We start from the raw sequence: 17,160 nt of genomic DNA, 5'->3' as shown, positions 1-17,160 counted from the left end.
ACATTCTGCACCCCTGCACACCCTGGGAAAGCAACTGGGAACGGTTTGGGGAAGAAAACCCATGCCTAACGTGTATTGGGACCCGCATCCCAAGTAAAGGCACCCAGAGCCTCCGCATTCCGTGGCTTCCGGGGACAGGGGCTGCCGGTGTCACCTGCCGCGGGGAGCTGCTACATCAGGGCGCACTTCTCCTTCACCTGGTCCACGCCGCCCAGCGCTCGGTCCCGCAGCGCCGGCAGCTCCACCTCCCGCAGCTTCGCCAGGAAGACGAAGGCCCTGCCGCTGCCATCCTCCTCCTCCTCGTTCTCGCTGTGCACCATTGCTGCCAGGTCCTGCGGCAGCTCCACCGCACCTCCGGCCACGTGCACCTGGGCGTCGTCCCTCTCGTCCTAAACACGAGTGGGAGGCGGTGTCGGGTGGGGAGAGACACGGTGCCTACCGCGGGGGACGGGGGACAGAGAACAGCCAGTCCCAGTGTGCTGGGGACACGGGAGGATTCCAGGACTGTCCAGTGCCAGACTCGGACGCTGGATGGACAGATAGTGGGCGGCAGTCGGACGGAGACAGTGGCCGTCTGCTGCCCTCTTCAGGAACCCTTCTCGTTCAGGGGAGCGCGGCAGCCGTGGGGCTGGGACTGTTCCGGGTGATGTAGGGTCAAGGGGAACCCCCCAGGTCCACAGACAGGCTGGTTCTTACCTGGGCCAGGTGGTACTTGTCCCGCAGGTGCATCCGCACCGTGGCCCGTTCTGCCTTCCTCTGTGCAAACACCTTGTCCCGCTCGATCCTGCAGCAGGTGCCACACGATCACCCCCACCTCACCAAGACCCCCAGGACCACCCCGACATCACCCTGGTCCTCCTGCAGAGCGGGTCTAGGAAAGGAGGGAGAAGGTCTGAAGTGGGGATCTGGGAGCATGAGCCACATCCTGTCCACTGGGATCAGCACCCAGATTCAGAGGTGCTCGATGCAGGCGTCCATTGCAGGGACTTGCTCCTTCTGCAGCCTCTCATCTCCCTGGTGCTGAGCCACTGGGTTCCCACAGCACCCAGTCCTGGGGAGGTGGGACCATAATCCAATCCCATGCTGACCCCACAACCCTCGGTTCCAAGGGTGCTTGGGTGGAACCATCCTGGGGCTCTGACACCTGGGGGTTCCCCTTGTTACCTGTGGTGCACAAAGGTGCTCTCACAGTCCTGTGCCAGCCCCTCCATGGACCTCCTATGCTGTGGGGGAGACACACTGAAGGGCACCTGCTCTGTACTGTCTCTTGCCCCCGCTGCCTCCCTGTCCCTGTCCTGTGCCACCCTGGGGAAAGCCCACAGCAGGTGAGATCCTGATTCTGGTGTGTTGGGGGACCCTAGTGACCCGCTGAGCCACAGCAAAGCCTTACTTCTCCTCTAGCAGCTGCCGCTGGTACTCCTCAAACTCCTCGCGGGCCATGCCGTTGGGCAGCGCAGCTGCCTTGTCATCCTTGGGGGCCCCCTTGGGTGCCTCATCCTTGCCCCCCTGGAAGCTCTTCAGGGCAGCCGTGAAGAAGGAGGCCATGGTGGGTGGTGGTGGCAGCTCTTGCCCCAAGATGCCTGCCAGGTCCCAGTGCCTGCAAGGTCAGTGGGACCAGCCCCAGGGGCACTGCGGATCAGGCGCGGATTAAGGCATTAGGAGGGGAAGCCACAGCCAGGGTGGAAAGACCTTCCCTTCACTGCAACCAAGGGTGCTTGCAGGGGACAGTGGCTGTGCAGGGGGACAGCAGGTGCTGCCACATCACAGTAATGGAGAGGTAGAAGGAATCGTTGAACTGCAGCACACACTGGGTCAGGTTGAAATACCCTCCCCATTACATGGGTCCCAAATTGGGGCAGCACCCATGGGGCTGGGGCAAGTCCTCAGGAAAGCACCATGCCTTGGGCACCCAGAACCACGCACACAGGGAGACTGGGGGTTCAGGAAGTCAGCACAGAGAAGACACGAGAGGATTAGCCAAAAAAACCCCAATCGAGGGTCAAAGGACTGGCAGCAGATGAGGCAGTGGTGGGTGCACCATCCGTGCGGCAGCCTCATGCCCCCGCTAATCCCTGCTCCACTGAGACTTGAGATTGCTTGGGAGCCTGCAGGGCCAGGGGCTCGCCACTGCTGGGGATGTGCCCCGTGCCCATAATCTATATGAAAGCAATTCCCATACAGCCTCTGATTAAAGCATAATCCCCTGCTGCACAGAGGCCCAATCAGAGAGGGGTTGAATGGCATGGCGGGCTCCAGGGGCCAGAGCTCCTGGCCCCCCCAAAGCCTTTCACTGGGACTTGTCTGGCCCCAAGTGACAGAGAGGCCTAATTTCACCCCAGAGGCTTAAAGATGATATTGAACTAATTTCTTTGGTTTAATCAAAAAGCCCAAATACATGTGGTTTAGCTGGCTGTGCTGGCATCCCCCTGTGGGGCTGGGCACTGGGGCAGGGCTGAGTCAGGGTGGGGTCTCATCCTCCTGTGAGTGGAGATGTCCAGTCCTGTCTTGCATCACTGGGAGTTGCAGCTTGAAGGGACCCCACATGCAGCATCTGCTCCTGGGGCTGAGCACAGGGGTAGTGGGCATTGCTCCCTTGGGGTCTGTGCTCCCCACTCTGGTGGGTCAGGGGAAATCAATCCCATGGCAACCTTCTCTGGGCTGTGTGGTGGGTAGAAAGACCATGCTGGGATAGAGGGAGGCTGCTACTACATCTCCACAGGGAAAGAGCAGCACTACAGGCCATCCTGGTCGTGACCCCTATTGCCCTACCACTCCCAACCCTGGAGGGTCTAGGGGCTTCAGGTTCTGGGTTCTGGTAGCAGGATGGGAGTTAAATGACCCTCAGGTGCTTCAGCTCCTTCTGCAGCTTCTCTGTAAGTTTCTTGAAGGATGGGCGCTTGCCTGGCTCCAACTCCCAGCAGCTCTTCATCAGGGCATAGACAGTGGGAGGGCAGCCCTCGGGGGGGTCCATGCGGTATCCCTGCTCCAGCAGCTCCGTCACCTCCTTCAGGGCCTGCCAGGAAGGAGAAGCCAGCTGGCAACCCCCTTCCCTGCTCTTGTCAGGGAGCAGTGGGATATCCCTGTCCCATCAGTGCCAGAGGGGTGTAACTTGTGGTGTTCCCCGGCACAGTGCTCACCAGCTTGGGGTAGGGTGCCCTTCCAAAGGAAAAGGTTTCCCACAGGAGGATCCCGTAGCTCCACACATCTGACTTGGAGGAAAATTTCTGTGGCGGCAGGAGAGGGGGAGGTTGAAGCCATCTGAGGGCTGTGCTGGGTTCCCATTGCTTTCCGAGGGCAAGACAGAGGAGAGTGACTGCCCCCTGCCCCCCCCCTCAGCTCCCCAGGGTGTGAACATCCCCCAGTCCCATCATCCTGCCCCAATTCCCACGGCAGGCCTGGTCAGGACAGAGACACAATTTTGGGAGATGCAAGGCTGACTCTGCCAGAGGCCACTGTGGGGCAGGGATGGGTCAGTTGGAATGGGAATAAGCAGGGGCAACTCAAGGGGGTGAGATGCTTTGGAAGGACCCCCTGGCCAGCCCTTTCCCTCTCATGGTCACTCACATTGTGTTTCAGGGCCTCTGGTGCTGTCCACTTCACAGGGAGCAATGGGGCATCTGCACCCTTGGGGTTGACTCGGGCCAAGCCAAAGTCGCTCACTTTGGCCACGTTCTCCTCAGAGATGAGGATGTTGCGGGCAGCCAGGTCCCGGTGCACCAGCTTCTTGGATTCAAGGTAGTCCATGCCTTGAGCCACATCCCTGCCACAACCGAGTGAGACAGAGCCCTGTCGCCATGTGTCCCCTGGGGCTGCACAGGGGGATGCAGAGCCCTGGGTCCCAGCCCAGAGGAAAGAAAGGGACTTACAGGGCAAACAGGAGGAGCTGCTGGGTCGGGACGAGTGCCCGGCCCCGCGTGCGCAGGAAGTTCACCAGGTTGCCCTGACAGAGAAGGATAAAATGAGTCAGGACCAACAGGATGGGGCTGCCAGGAGACTTTGCCTTCTGCAGGGGCTGCAGTGCCTGGCATCTGTGATAACTCAGCCCCTAGACAGGGATATTGTCCCCAAACCAAGTGGTGATGGGTCCCACTGGCTGAAGAGCAGCCAGGTGCTCTCACCTTGCTCATGTACTCCATGACAATGTAGAGGCCATTGTGCAGGATCACTCCCAGCAAACACACGAGGTTTTTGTGCCGGACCTTCCTGGAATGGAGCGTATCCGAGTCAAGGAGGTGCCTTCTCACCCCAGGCCATGGGCAGAGTTGGGTGACACCTCCATGGAGCACTCACGTCATGGCAGCTGTTTCAGCGAGGAAGGCCTGGGCAGTCACATCGCACTTGATGTTCTTCACAGCCACCCTCTGCCCCATGTACTCGCCCTGCAGGACATCTGGGAGAGCATGGGAGACTCGGGCTGAGCCCCACACCCGGCCTCCTGCGCCCCAGGCCTCCTGCACCCCCCATGAGATGAGGAGGGGGATTGGGTGATGACATCTGGGGAAGCTGCACCTGGGGAACATCCAGCCCCTTTCTCTTACCTACCTCCAAACTCTCCTTGTCCAATGCGGTCTCCCAGTGTGAGGTACTTCAGGTTCAGCAACCAGCCAGCTGGGCATGGGCACAAGGGCAGGTTTGCAGGGGCCACCAGTGGGGCCTTGTCCCTAAAATGCAGACCACAGCCCCCTCCCACTATCCCCTACCTTTGGCCAACTCCTCCTCAGCTGACTTCATCCCAGATTTTGGTTTAGGCTTCACCAGCTTGGTGCAGATGGCTCCCTGCTCCTTCATGTAATGCTGCCAAGGGATGAACAGATGAAGGTGATGCCAGCTCTTATGCTCTGGGGGTGAGTCCAGGGAACAGCTTTGTGATGCTCCATGAGACTGCACCATCACTGCCCTTGAGGGCAGCCCATGTCTCAGCCTTGCTCCCCTCTGGGCACAGCCAGAGGAACACCACAAATGGACCACAGGAGATATGGGATGCTACTGGTGTGGTTGAACCCCCAGCAGGTGCTGCAGCAGCTGAGGGCAGTTTGCAGAGGCGATGGGAGCAGAAGCAGCCAGACAGGATGGGACAGGATGGGACAAGATAGGATGGGCCAGGACAACCTTCAGAGTTTTAAAGTGGGGCTGGGGCAGCTGAGAAGAGAAAGGAGCCACCCAAAAGTTGTGTCTAAAAGGAGAACACGAGAGTGCAACTCCCTGAAGAGGAGACAGGGTGAGGAATGGACCACCAGGAAAAACTCACTGGAAGGGGAAGAACTCACACAACAGCCAGGAGCCATATGGGGTCATCAAGTGAGAGGGGGCTTTGAGTGGAGGGAGACACAGAAAAATGCCTCCAAGTCCAGGGAAGGCAGAGGCCACCAGGGTCTTCCTGCTATGTGAAGCACTGAATAAGCAGGGATAGGGGTAATGTGGCCCTTGGCTGAGGACTGGGACTGCAGCTGGCACAGCTGGTTTTCAGAGACATCCTTGGGATATCCCAGGTCCACTCATTGTGCCCCAAACTGAGTGGGAACTATGAGCCTTTGAAGGGGATAGAGAATTACATCAGGTAACACACCAATGAAAACCATACAGAACAGGACAAGGACCTGCCTCTGTGTCAGCCCATGAGGTCCCTGCCCTTCTCTGACACTGGTGGGACCCTCTGCGTGGGGGGTCTCACCTCAATCATGTCAATGAGGTTGGAGAAGTACTGCTGGCTGTCAATGCTGAGTGTATTCTCCTCGTGCACCACGCGGTAGTGGATCACCTCCTTGCCAAAGCTCACACACAGCACGTAATCACCGGGGTGCCGGACAGACTCACGCACCAGGAACAGCCCGTCCTCAGGGGGCTGCAGCTCCTGCACTGCCTCCATCCCTGAGATCTTCCCGTGGAACCAGCTGAGAAGAGGGGCATTGGAGAGGGAGCTGAGCCAGGGGGCTTCCCCCAGGGGCAGCAGCGAGATGGGGAAAGCAGAGCCCCTGACAAAGTTACAGAGACCCTACTGCATGAAACCCCTCTTCATGGGATCCATCCAAGCTGGGTAGGCACAACTAGGGTTCCTTAAACCCAGGTATTGACTTTTGTACCCAGCAAATCCCTCCATTGCCAGGGCATGGCTACAGGATGCTCTGTCCTCAGCTGTCCACCCAAAACATGGATGGGGGGAGCACACTGGACTCATCTGCTGTTGCAGCTCCCAGGGGCTCAGCTGGGTCCCCTGAGCCCTCCCCCAAGTCACCTCAGCTGTACTCACGGCATCAGGCTGAGCTTGGGGTCAGCGCGGATGGCCCCACGCTCCCGCAGTGCACTGGCTGCCAGCAGCCCCTCCTGCCCCGTCTCGTTGTGCCTGGCATGGTACCAGCCTTTGCCCTGGGGACAAGAGGGTCTCAGAGCAAGGGAAGGAAGGGGGGATCCCTCTGTGAAGGAAGGGACTGGTTCTGGCAGCTGAGCTGATGGCATTGGAGTCCCATTTCATCCATGCCCTCTCAGTGCAGGGTGTACCTGAGCACCCATAGGCCTCACCTCCACAGCCTCGATGATGGTGACCATGTCACCCTTGCGGAAGGCCAGCTCCCGGGGCTTGGGCTTGGTGTGGTCATGCTTGGTGACACACTGTGTCCCGGGGGGCCAGTGCTTCTGCAAGGAGAAAGCGGCATCAGCAGGGACAGAGAGAGCTGGACCCCTCTGCTTCCCACAGGCACCAGGACCAGCCCCAAGGACCATCTGAAACCCTGGCTGGGGATCAGGGGCGCTGGCCTTGAGCCCTCCTCCACCCCACTTTGGTCCTGGGGGCACACATCCCCTGGTGTCAGCTGACATCGCTGGTGTCCCTGTGCAGCCCTGCTCACCCCAGACATGGCCAACCGTCAGCACATCAGGGACTCCCTGTCCTCTCCTGCTGCCACCTGCAGAAGAAACCAAAGGGGCTGTGGAGGAAGTGGGCTGAGCTGGCTTGTCCCAGGTCATGACTGCTGTCCCAGGCCACTGCTGCTGTCCCACAAGTTCCCACAAGGCCATTGCAGCTCCTGTCCCTCACGTAGCCTCACATCACGGGATAGAGGAAAAGGCTGCAAATTCTGCCTGTGCCAGCTGTGTCCTGGGGACACTCCTGCCCCACACGCGGATGGGAGCAGGACATAGCACTCCTGCTTTCGGCCTCTGCCACCAAAGAGGGGCCGCAGCTCCCACCAGCTCTGTTGGCACAGCAGGAGCCCAGCACCACAGCTGTGAAGGAATAATGTGGTTTTATCACAAACTTGCTTTTTCAGGAGTTCTGAGTCACCAGGGCCCTGAGAGGCACCAGCCATGGCCCCACTGATGCAGGATGCAGCAGGGCTGATGCGGGGGCTGCCTGGCAGCAGGGACACAGACAGACAAGGCTGGGCTGTGGTGGGACTGTCGCATGCAGTGGCTGTGGGATGATTGCACAATGTCCCTGTGCTGCCCTTGACACCAACTGGTCATGCTGGGGTGCATATGACAGTTTTGCAATTTAAAATTGTGGATCTTTTCCTCCTGGAGTCCTTAATCCCCACTGTCACCTCCTTGGGAGGATCATAGAATCAAGGAATGGTATGGTTTGGAAGGGACCTTAAACTCCATCTCATTCAACTCCCTGCCATGGGCAGGGACAACTTCCAGTAACCCAAGGTTGTTCCAAGTCCTGTCCAACCTGGCCTTGGACACTGCCAGGATCCAGGGACAGCCAGAGCTTCTTTGAGCAACCTGTGCCAGAGCCTCCCCACCCTCATAGGGAAGAATTTCTTCCTAATATCCCATTTATTCCTGCCTTCTGGCAGCGGAAGCCATTCCCTGTGTCCTGTCCCTCCCTCGCTTGTCCCCAAGTCCCTCTCCAGCTCTCCTGGAGCCCCTTTAAGCCCTGCAAGAGGCTCTAAGGTCTCTCTTGAGCCTTCTCTTCTCCAGGTAAACAGCCCCCTCTCTCCCAGGCCAGCTCCAGAGAAGAGGGGCTCCAGCCCTCAGAGCATCTCTGTGGCCTCCTCTGGATTCCAGCAGCTCCATGTCCTGATGTTGGGGGTCTCAGAGCTGGAGGCAGCTCTGCAGCTGGGTTCTAATCAGAGCAGAGCAGAGGGGCAGAATCCTCTCCTCCCCTGCTGCCCACACTGTGGGGTGAGCTCCTTGGAGCAGAGATGACGTTGCTCCTTTGGAAGGTGAGTCACAATCACTGCTCTGCATCAGTGGTGGTAAACTTGTCTCTGTAGCAGTGTGGATCCCAGGACTATCTGGTTATGCCAGCCCATATCCACAACAACAAAACAGGGACAATTGCAGCTGCTACAAGGTTAGTATCAGAAGGCAGCAGTTTTGTCTCTACCAGAAGCCACTGTTAGCCAGCACTGCCATCCTCTCGCCTTGCAGCCTATCCATGGCACACATATTGTCTTGGTGAAGTTGGGGCTGCAAAAGCAGCCACTGTTCCCCAGCAGGCACAGCCAAAGGCTGATGTGACTGGGTGCAGCTCAGATCACTTCCAGAATGGTGAGGACTCATGAGCACAGTTTCAGAACAGAGTCGGCTCCATACGCCTGCTGTGGTACGTCCTGGTCCAAGGAGGGATGTTCTGGTTGAACCAGGAGGGCTGATGGCAGCTCTGATAACTGTCCTTCATTTTCTGCTGCTCCAGGACAGAAATTTTGGGTGAAAAGCAGCAACTGTTTGGTCAGTCTTGCCCCTATGTGCAGACAGCAGTTATTGCTGGGACAGGACAGATCCTCCACTTGAGTACCAAAGGGAAGAGCTTCTCCTCTGCCCAGCTGCTCCTGGGGCTTGGGGTGATGGACACACCCCCCCACACGGACACCTGCTGCTGGCAGAGCCTGGACACCAGCCAGTGCCTCACCCAAGCACCAGCACGGACAGCAGTGAATCACTTCCCTCCTGGTGACACTCACATGCCTTGTCCTAAAGCATCTCTTTGTTCCTGGAGGTGTTTGATCCATGAGTTTCCCATCACTGGAATGAATGTTCCCACAAGCACAGTGTGCAGGCAGAAAGCCTGAGAGGAGATATTTGCCCTCTTCTTTGTTTTGGGGCTGTTCTGTATTTTGTGTACTGGTAAACCTGAGTAATTGCAATGAGGTTGAGAAGCACAGAAGCACAGTGGCGGTTGGTAAAGCTGTTCCCAGCCCTGGACTGGAGAGTTCAAGCTTATTTCCAGCGCACAGTTACTCCGGCTGAGAAGGTGCCAGACGTGACAGCACTGTGACAGGAGGGGACACCGCCTGCAGAGGCTGCACCTCTGAACGCAATGGAGCCGACACACTGTGCACTCCCCTCTGGAACACAAACACCCGGCTGCACTGGGTGTCACTTGGACAAAGGGCAGCTAGAGCTGCTCTGCTGGAAAACCGGTGACACACGGGCATTCCCCCCAGTGCCCACCACCCTCAGCACCGTGCCCGTCCTTCTCTGCTGCCAGAGTGGGTGGGAGATTTGCCCTCAGCCCCTCTCAGATCTCGCTCTTACCTCAGCAGTGGCCATGTGTGGCTGGGGGCAGCGATGTCAGGGGAAGCTCACAGCTGAGTCTGAACTCGGATTCCTGAACTCCTGGAGAGTCTCTTTCCTACACAGAGCCAAACACTACATTCAAGGGTAGCTCCCAGTCAGAGCCAGGGCCCAATTTCCTGATTTCTCTGCTGGTGAGGCTGTGATGCATCGTCCGGGCGGTCCCTGTGCAGGCGCCGCCTGCGCCCTCAGACCTCCATCAGAAATGACTCATTATTTGACAACACTAAGAGCAACTTCTGCCCTTTGAGGGCACAGTTACGCACCCTCACTAGAAGAGAACTGGAACTCACCAGATCCTGTCCCCTGTGGCGCTGTGGGGGAATCAGTACCCCCCTGCAAAGAGGGACACTTGCTGTCACCATTGCTGGCCTGGCCAGAGCAGTGACAATTGAATGGATGCCTGAGGCTCTCCAGGGAGGCTGAGTCTCAGGAGAGGAAGAGCTGGGACCAGGGATCCCCAGGTATAATCTTGCCTCAACATCAACTCAGTGAGCCTCAGAGCACAGAGCAGGTTGATCCCAGAGCATGGCCGCTCTTCACTGTTCCTCTGGGGGTGACAATCCAGAGGCAGTGTGGGTTGGGACAGGCAATGGCAGAGAGACCTTTAAATGAGTACCACTGTTGAAGAGAAGCGGCTTATCTGTATCCTGCAGCATCCACAACGAGTCAGGAGGAAATAACCGCCTCTGCAGTTCATCATCCCAGCCAGAAAACCAGACACCAGTTCTGCACTAATGTTCAGCATTTCCAATGTTCTGAGCAAAATGGTGAAAAAGAAGAAAATGATGTTGTAGGCAAACACCAGACCTCGTTCAGGGATCTTGGGATATTTTTGGGTGTAGTTAAAAAAAAAATTAATTAAATGTTGTTTAAACCTTCAGAAAACATTGGCAATTCAAGGGCAAAGGCAGTGTAGAAGAAAACTAATCCAAAGTAGCTGGTACTTTCAGGTCCTGGTTATATCTTTTGATCCATAAACAACTTCCCCAAGCCATTCAAGCCAGCCTGTTCACAGGATTCTTGGGGCAGGTTTCTCCAGGACCACTCCTTGCTTTACTCCCTATATTTGTGGGGATGGATCCCGGTCTGTTCAGGCCATCTAAGAATATGAGGATAAACATATAAGTTCATCCTTACAGCTCTGCACTGCACTCCCAGGATCTGCACAAGGCTCCCTGCAACAAACAGAAATATTCTGTACTTCTGGGTTTTGCCACATCCGGCCACTGTTACAGACATGACCACGGGCCAAAGAACTCGGCGTCACACACAGAGAACCACTCCCTCAGGTGTAATAAATGGGCTTTCCCTGTCCTGCTGCACAGCCAGCAGAGATTCCGACATGCTTCTGCCTGAGCTGGTGTCCCTTTTACATCCTGCTGCATGCCACCCAGACAGAGCCTGAGCACTTAGCACACAGAACCTCAGCACTGCTTTCTCCCTTCTCTGGTGCAGCAAAGACAATGCCCAGCTCAGTGGGTACAGCTGAACCACTGTGTGCCTGGGTCCCTCCAAAAGCTACAGAGCCAAAATATTGGCACTGTGAAGCCCTTCCCAAGTCACTGTGTGAATGGGCAAGAGTATGGGAACGTTTGTCTCACATTCTGGGCTGAGGCTTGCCCACTTGCCAGTCTTCCTCCTGGCATCCTGCATTTGGGCCAGGGAGAATGAGGCTCAACATCCTACTGAGCAGTGCCATTCCTGGCAAAATCAAAGTTATCCAAAGGAGCAGAGTTTGGATCTGGAGAGATGGGCAACAATATTCGTCAGGAATAGCACACATTTTGTACAAAAATATCAGCTCCTCTCATCTCAGCAAGATCTGGGCATTAGCAGTCCCAATCCCACAGGCTCTCTTTTGCCAACTCAACCCTTTTCAGTCCTCTTGGACAATACCATTGCATTCACCAGAAATATACCTTCCAGCCTGAGGGATCTGCCCTGCATTTCAAACCTTCAAAAAGGGAACCAGAAAATGGCAATAAGTCACAAGAGCAGACATGTCTTTGACATCCAGTCTCCAGCATTTAAAGGGAGCATCACTGAGTTAAAACATGCTTTATCACAGCAAAGATTTCTATTTCCACCCAGAAATATAGAATCACTGAATCCCAGAATGGTTTGCTTTGGAAGAGACCTTGAATAGCATCCCTTTGTAAACTCCAGCCATGGGCAGGGACACCTTCCACTGTCCCAGGCTGCTCCAAGCCTCATCCAACCTGGCCCAGAACACTCCCAGGGATGGAGCAGCCACAGCTGCTGTGGGAAACCTGTGCCAGGGCCTCCCCACCCTCACAAGGAATAATTCCTTCCCAATATCCCATCCAGCCCTGCCCTCTGGCAGTGGAAGCCATTCCCTGTGTCCTGTCCCTCCATCCCTTGTCCCAGTCCCTCTCCAGCTCTCCTGGAGCCCCTTTAGGCCCTGCAAGGGGCTCGGAGCTCTCCCTGGAGCCTTCTCTTCTCCAGGTGGACATCCCCAGGTCTCCCAGCCTGTCCCCAGAGCAGAGAGGACCCAGCCCTTGGAGTGCCTTTCTGGCCTCCTCTGGACTCACTCCATCAGCTCCACGTCCTTCTGGTATTGCGGGCCACAGAGTTGGAGACAGCTCTGCAGGTTCATCTGCAGAGAGGATCATTTGAAAGGGTCTTTCAGCCTGAATAAGCTTTAGGTGATGCCTTAAACTCACCCTTCTGTGAGTGGTTGTGCCTAGCACTGGTTCAGGCATACCTGCCTCTTTCTCTCTGCATCACCATCCTGATGCCTCCAGGAGCAATCCCCCTCTGCCCCCAGCAGCGCCACAGAACAATCTTGACAGAAGAGGTTATTTTCCCTAAACCTGTGCAGAAAAAATAACAACACCTAATCTCTGCCCCAGCAAGAAAGCAGAGCCTGGGCATGCTCAACGGACAAGTGGAAGATGCTCAGCTGCAGCTGAACATGTGAGTTGGTGACACCCAAACCCAGCGTCAGGGCAGCTGTTTTATGGGGGCACATCAGACCATGGCTGCAGTGTTTATGCTGGTGTGTTGTGTCTGTCTGGGAAGAACATTAAGCATTCAGAGGCTTGTCCCACATCTGGTTCTTGGTTTTTTCAGGCATCTGTGTCACTTGCCCTGAATGGGGACTGCTCCATCAGTTCAATCTTTAGTATATGGTATCATAACTTTCCTCCCATTAGTAGCAGGACTTGTGGCAGTATCCAATGGCTTTACTTCCTAATTTCTAATGAGGAAATCTTTTCACAGCAGATGAACCTTTTCATCCTCTTTTGATCTTAGTAAGATCAGGGTAGAAAGTGCTCATGACATTTCAACACTTCCCAATCTTTCTGATTTACCAGTAAGAGAGGAGGATAACTCGATGGCAAAACAAAGATCACAATCAAGGCACGAGGTTATGGTAGCACTAAGTGTACAGGGGGTACAGCACCAGTTCCAGCAGAGCTCAGAACATGCTGCACTGGGTTAGTTCATACAGCGGCCATGTAGCAATGGGACAAGGGGGAAAGGCATTAAACTGAACAAAGGTGGGTTTTGATGGGGTATTAGGAAGAAATATTTTTGGTTGTGAGGGTGTTGAGGTCCTGGTGCAAGCTGCCCAGAGCATCTGTGGCTGCCCCTCCCTGGAAGTGTCCAAGGCCAGGTTAGATGGGGCTTGGAGCACCCTGGGATAGTGAAAGGTGTTCCTGTCCAGGAGGTGGAATTGGATGAACTTTAAGGTCCCTTCCAGCCCAGCCATTCTGGGATTCTGATTCTATAAAACAATGCATAACAGAACTTTCTTTACACCTCCAAGAAATGTACTTAAAGAAGAAACAGCCTTATTTCACAATAATGAAGAAACAATGCTTCTCAGTCAGTTTAAAAAAGCCATTCAAAATACTCCAAAAAATCTGAAGGACTGTGAAGAGTCATTTGAAACTGAACTTTAAATAAAGAATCACATCATTCCACAATGGTTTTGGATAGGAGGGACCTTAAAGGTTATCCAGTCCCACCCCCTGCCATAGGCAGGGACACCTTCCACTAGACCAGGTTGCTCCAAGCCCTGTCCAATTTGGCCTTCCTTGAGCACTTCCAGGTATGGGACAGCCACAGACAACCTAGGAGCCAAGAATTCCTTCCCATCTAACCCTGCCCTCTGGCAATGAAGCCATTTCCCCTTGTCCTGACCCTCCATCCCTTGTCCCAAGACCCTCTCCAGCTCTCTTGGAGCCCCTTTAGGCACTGGACGGGGCTCTGAGGTCTCCCCAGAGCCTTCCCTTCCTCAGGAGAACTGCCCCAGCTCTCCCAGCGTTCAACAAATACATGAAACTGAAGCCTGTGGCAATTCTCTTGCTGTCTGGTAGTGTCACATCCAACAACCTAAGTGTCCAGCTCTGGTTCTCTCTATTGCACTCTTTCCAGGTACCACTATGACAGCACCAAAGCTCTGTTACAGCTTGGTCAACTTTGTTCAAAACCACCGAGAAGGAAGTGTCTCCATGTGTCTGTACCACATTGTAAACTGCTGCTCCCAAAAAAACAGCCCTGGAGCCCAGGATCCCTGCTCCAAAGGGTGGGGGAAAACCCCAAACCCACACAACAAAACCTGGCAGCTTCAGGCACTTCAGGCCAGAGGGCAGAAATCTAAAGTGATAAAATATTTAAAGGGTACACATGATACCAGAGTGTGTGGGGGATTTTTTTTTCTTCTTTTTTCTTCTTTAATATATCTCTTTATATGTTTTGCTGTGGGAAGAGTTTCTTCTAGAGCAAGGAGTAGGAGGGAAGGAAACATAACAGAAGGAAAGGAACTGTTGCTACAGGCAACTCAACTCTTACACAACGGTGCAATTTCTGTAGTGATTACAGAATCACAGAATCATTAAGGTGCGAAAAGACATCCAGGATGATCAAGTCCAACCATCATCCCAGCACCACCTCCATGTTTACCACTAACCAATGTCCCCAAGTGCCACAGCCACACGTTGTTTGAATATTTTCAGGGATGGTGACTCTACCACTGCCCTGGGCAGCTTGTGCCAGTGCCTGACCACCATTTCCAAGAAGAAGTTTTCCCCTATATACAATCCAGACCTCCTCTGCTGCAGTCTGAGGCTGTTTCCTCTATTCCTGTCATTTGTTACCTGGGAAAGAGACTGACCCCCACCTGGTTCCACTGTCCATCAGGGGTTATACAATTTTGGAGAATTATAGTACAACAAAACTACTTGCAGTGGATTATTTAAAATGCAAGATATCAGACTAACCCAGAACTTCTTACAGGCAAAAATTGCAATCATATGAGCATTATTTTATACATGCAATATAATTACTATGCAGCATCTCTTGTTTGCCCTTTTTTCCACCTCCTTCACCCTCTGCTCTTCTACCTGTCTCCCTTCTTTTTACTGTGTACATCAAATGTATTCTTTTCAGATTTCAAGTACCCTGATTATATTTTTTCCCCTCAAAGCCATCATTTTTAAACCATGCCAGGAGAAGAAGGAGATAAAATGGTAACAACCCAACAGAAATGAAGGCAACTATATGGAGGAAATACACAGAAATCTGCAGTTCTTCCCACACACTATGGAAGATGGAATTTTTAAGTTATTTAGAAGTTCATCACCACCACTACACCATACACAGAAATTAAGCTTATATTGCAAAACCTCACTTAAAGCTACAGTAGACAGTGCATTTGAAAATACAAAACCAAGAATTTGGTGTCCAAGATGAAGCCTTCTTCATCAACCTTCTGCCCTGAGCCACAGAGGTTTCAGGCAAGACTGGCTACTGCAATTTTAATTTAATCTCAAACTGAGTTCCCTTTCATCATATTTAACATGAGTAACTGTAGGATTTTAATGTTCACTTATTTGATATTGATCAAGAAAGTCAATGCCCTCATTGCACAGTCAAGAAAATTGCAATTGTTAATGAAAAAAAAGTAATTTAATGTAAATGACCTTTCTTGCTGCACATCAAACCAAGAACAACTGAGCAAACAGGATGGGAGAGGGCTTGAGTCACGCACTACAGTTTTATGTGCTACAATAAAATCTGTGGTTTTCCACATAGGCAATAAACAATGGGACAGACAAGTCAATGGCACAGAGAAACACTAAGGACATGTAGCATTTCATTTATAGACAGTGGGACTCTTATATGGTGAGACACCCCAACCTCTCACTGTCAGTGTGGAGAACCAAATTAACCAGTACTCTCATGTCAGGGGCTTGGGCTGGAGCTCAGGGAAAGGTTCTTCCCCCCGAGGGTGCTGGGGCACTGCCCAGGCTCCCCAGGGAATGGTCCCAGCCCCAAGGTGCCAGAGCTCCAGGAGGGTTTGGACAAGGCTCTCAGGGATGCTCAGGGTGGGATTTTTGGGGTGTCTGTGCAGGGACGGGGGCTGAACTGATGGTCCTTGTGGGTTCATTCCAACTCAAGATTTTCTATGGGTCTATGCTCATCTCACTTTGATGAACCCCTTCACATAAATCTGAGCAGTATCAACACAATTTCTGGTGTTACTAATGATAGAAGTATAATAATAAATGAAATGTAATCCACATCTGTCAGTAGTTTAAAAGTGCTAATTGCAGTGAGAATCTTCAGTATCCCACTGTCAGAGACATTCAGAAAACTGGTATTAGCTGCAGTTTTCTACCTGTGCATCATTTGATTACAGTTTCACTGAACCCCAGAATGGTTTAGGTTGGGAGGAACCTTAAAACCCATCACATTCCACGCCTGCCATGGGCAGAAACACCTTCCACTAGCCCAGGATGTTCCAAGCCCCATCCAGCCTGGCCTTGGACATTTCCAGGGATCCAGGGGCAGCTACAGCCCCTCTGGGCACCCTGTGCCAGGGCCTCACCACCCTTACAGAGAAGAATTTCTCTTTCTACAGTAAAGAGTTCTTGGCAGCTTACAGCCTCTAAAGCATCCAACTTACCTTCCTAACAGGGATCTTGCAGTCCAGGTTCATCTGTCAGTGCAAGAGATGAGAAAGGAAACCCATCACAAAAATAACCCATCACAAGTTAGGGTTTTAACAGCAAACATCAGCAGGCAAAGAATTAAAAACATGTTTAAAAACTATGTAAATAATTCTGAAATCTTGCTTTACCTGAAGTAAGAAAATGCGAGAAGCTGATCAACAGAGCTTTAGATTCTCTGGAATGAGCCCACAGTTACAGCATCTGAGACTTCCCTTAAAAGCTTTTCTATAAATAACAACTGTGAGTGTTCCGAAAAGCAACATGAGCTTTGTGGAAGTCAAGTGGGAGTGCCTGGGGCTGGAAATACAGTTCTGAAAAATCCACAGAATCACAGAATCCCAGAATGGTTGGGGTCGGAAGGCTTAAAGCTCATCTTATTTCATACACCTGGTCAGGGAGGGATACCTTCCACAGGGAAGAATTTCTTCCTAATATCCCATCTATCCCTGTCCTCTGGCAGTGGGAAGCCATCCGCCCTGGTCCTGTCCCTCCAGGCTCTTGTCCCAGTCCCTCTCCAGCTCTCCTGGAGCCCCTTTAGGCACTAGAAGAGGATCTGAAGTCTCCCTGAGTCCTTCTTTTATATCCTTGTTTACAAAAAGACCCATTGTCTCTGGAGAGGATTAAAGTGACATGTTAGAAGTAAAAAAACAGACAAACA

At 53.3% G+C, this 17,160-nt stretch overlaps 2 protein-coding genes across 7 annotated transcripts; both read right to left on the bottom strand.

The window, feature by feature from the left end:
- On the bottom strand, positions 1–2,265 carry LOC136371770 (complexin-3-like). 2 transcript variants are annotated; one of them, XM_066336044.1, is made up of 3 exons: positions 1,391–2,265; positions 697–784; positions 1–389 (listed from the first exon to the last, which is right to left on the bottom strand). In XM_066336044.1, the coding sequence occupies exons 1-3, from the start codon at positions 1,543–1,545 to the stop codon at positions 171–173; spliced, it is 462 nt and encodes a 153-aa protein (XP_066192141.1). In that variant the 5' UTR covers positions 1,546–2,265; the 3' UTR covers positions 1–170. The 2 variants fall into 2 exon arrangements, with proteins under 2 accessions (XP_066192141.1, XP_066192142.1); XM_066336045.1 differs by having other exon boundaries at positions 282–527.
- An 85-nt stretch (positions 2,266–2,350) lies between these two features.
- Positions 2,351–16,503, bottom strand: MATK (megakaryocyte-associated tyrosine kinase). 5 transcript variants are annotated; one of them, XM_066336042.1, is made up of 13 exons: positions 9,478–9,616; positions 6,843–6,899; positions 6,517–6,630; positions 6,248–6,363; positions 5,672–5,891; positions 4,701–4,794; positions 4,543–4,608; positions 4,291–4,390; positions 4,119–4,203; positions 3,867–3,940; positions 3,565–3,760; positions 3,138–3,224; positions 2,351–3,013 (listed from the first exon to the last, which is right to left on the bottom strand). In XM_066336042.1, exons 2-13 carry the CDS (start codon positions 6,849–6,851, stop codon positions 2,831–2,833), a joined length of 1,344 nt encoding a protein of 447 aa, XP_066192139.1. In that variant the 5' UTR covers positions 6,852–6,899; positions 9,478–9,616; the 3' UTR covers positions 2,351–2,830. The 5 variants fall into 5 exon arrangements, with proteins under 5 accessions (XP_066192139.1, XP_066192135.1, XP_066192137.1 ...); XM_066336038.1 differs by lacking the exons at positions 6,843–6,899; positions 9,478–9,616 and adding an exon at positions 16,457–16,503; XM_066336040.1 differs by lacking the exon at positions 6,843–6,899 and having other exon boundaries at positions 9,478–9,617.
- Between the last annotated feature and the right edge of the window lie 657 nt (positions 16,504–17,160).

Source organism: Sylvia atricapilla, chromosome 26, assembly GCF_009819655.1.
Source record: "Sylvia atricapilla isolate bSylAtr1 chromosome 26, bSylAtr1.pri, whole genome shotgun sequence".
NCBI classification, from domain to species: Eukaryota; Metazoa; Chordata; class Aves; order Passeriformes; family Sylviidae; genus Sylvia; species Sylvia atricapilla.
The sequence above is the reverse complement of the archived record's forward strand: the minus strand, read 5'-3'. Positions and strand labels throughout refer to the sequence as shown.

Bases quoted from the DNA above. Each gene is read 5' to 3' on its own strand.
- LOC136371770 (XM_066336044.1), bottom strand. From the start codon at position 1,545: ATGGCCTCCTTCTTCACGGCTGCCCTGAAGAGCTTCCAGGGGGGCAAG. The intron at 785-1,390 runs GTAAGGCTTTGC...CACCTGCTGCAG, and splicing joins CGGCAGCTGCTAGAGGAGAA to GATCGAGCGGGACAAGGTGT. The intron at 390-696 runs GTAAGAACCAGC...ACTCGTGTTTAG, and splicing joins ACAAGTACCACCTGGCCCAG to GACGAGAGGGACGACGCCCA.
- MATK (XM_066336038.1), bottom strand. From the start codon at position 16,489: ATGAACCTGGACTGCAAGATCCCTGTTAGGAAG. The intron at 4,795-5,671 runs GTGAGACCCCCC...ATCCCTTGGCAG, and splicing joins ACCTCATTGACATGATTGAG to CATTACATGAAGGAGCAGGG. The intron at 3,941-4,118 runs GTGAGAGCACCT...CTTCTCTGTCAG, and splicing joins TCATGGAGTACATGAGCAAG to GGCAACCTGGTGAACTTCCT.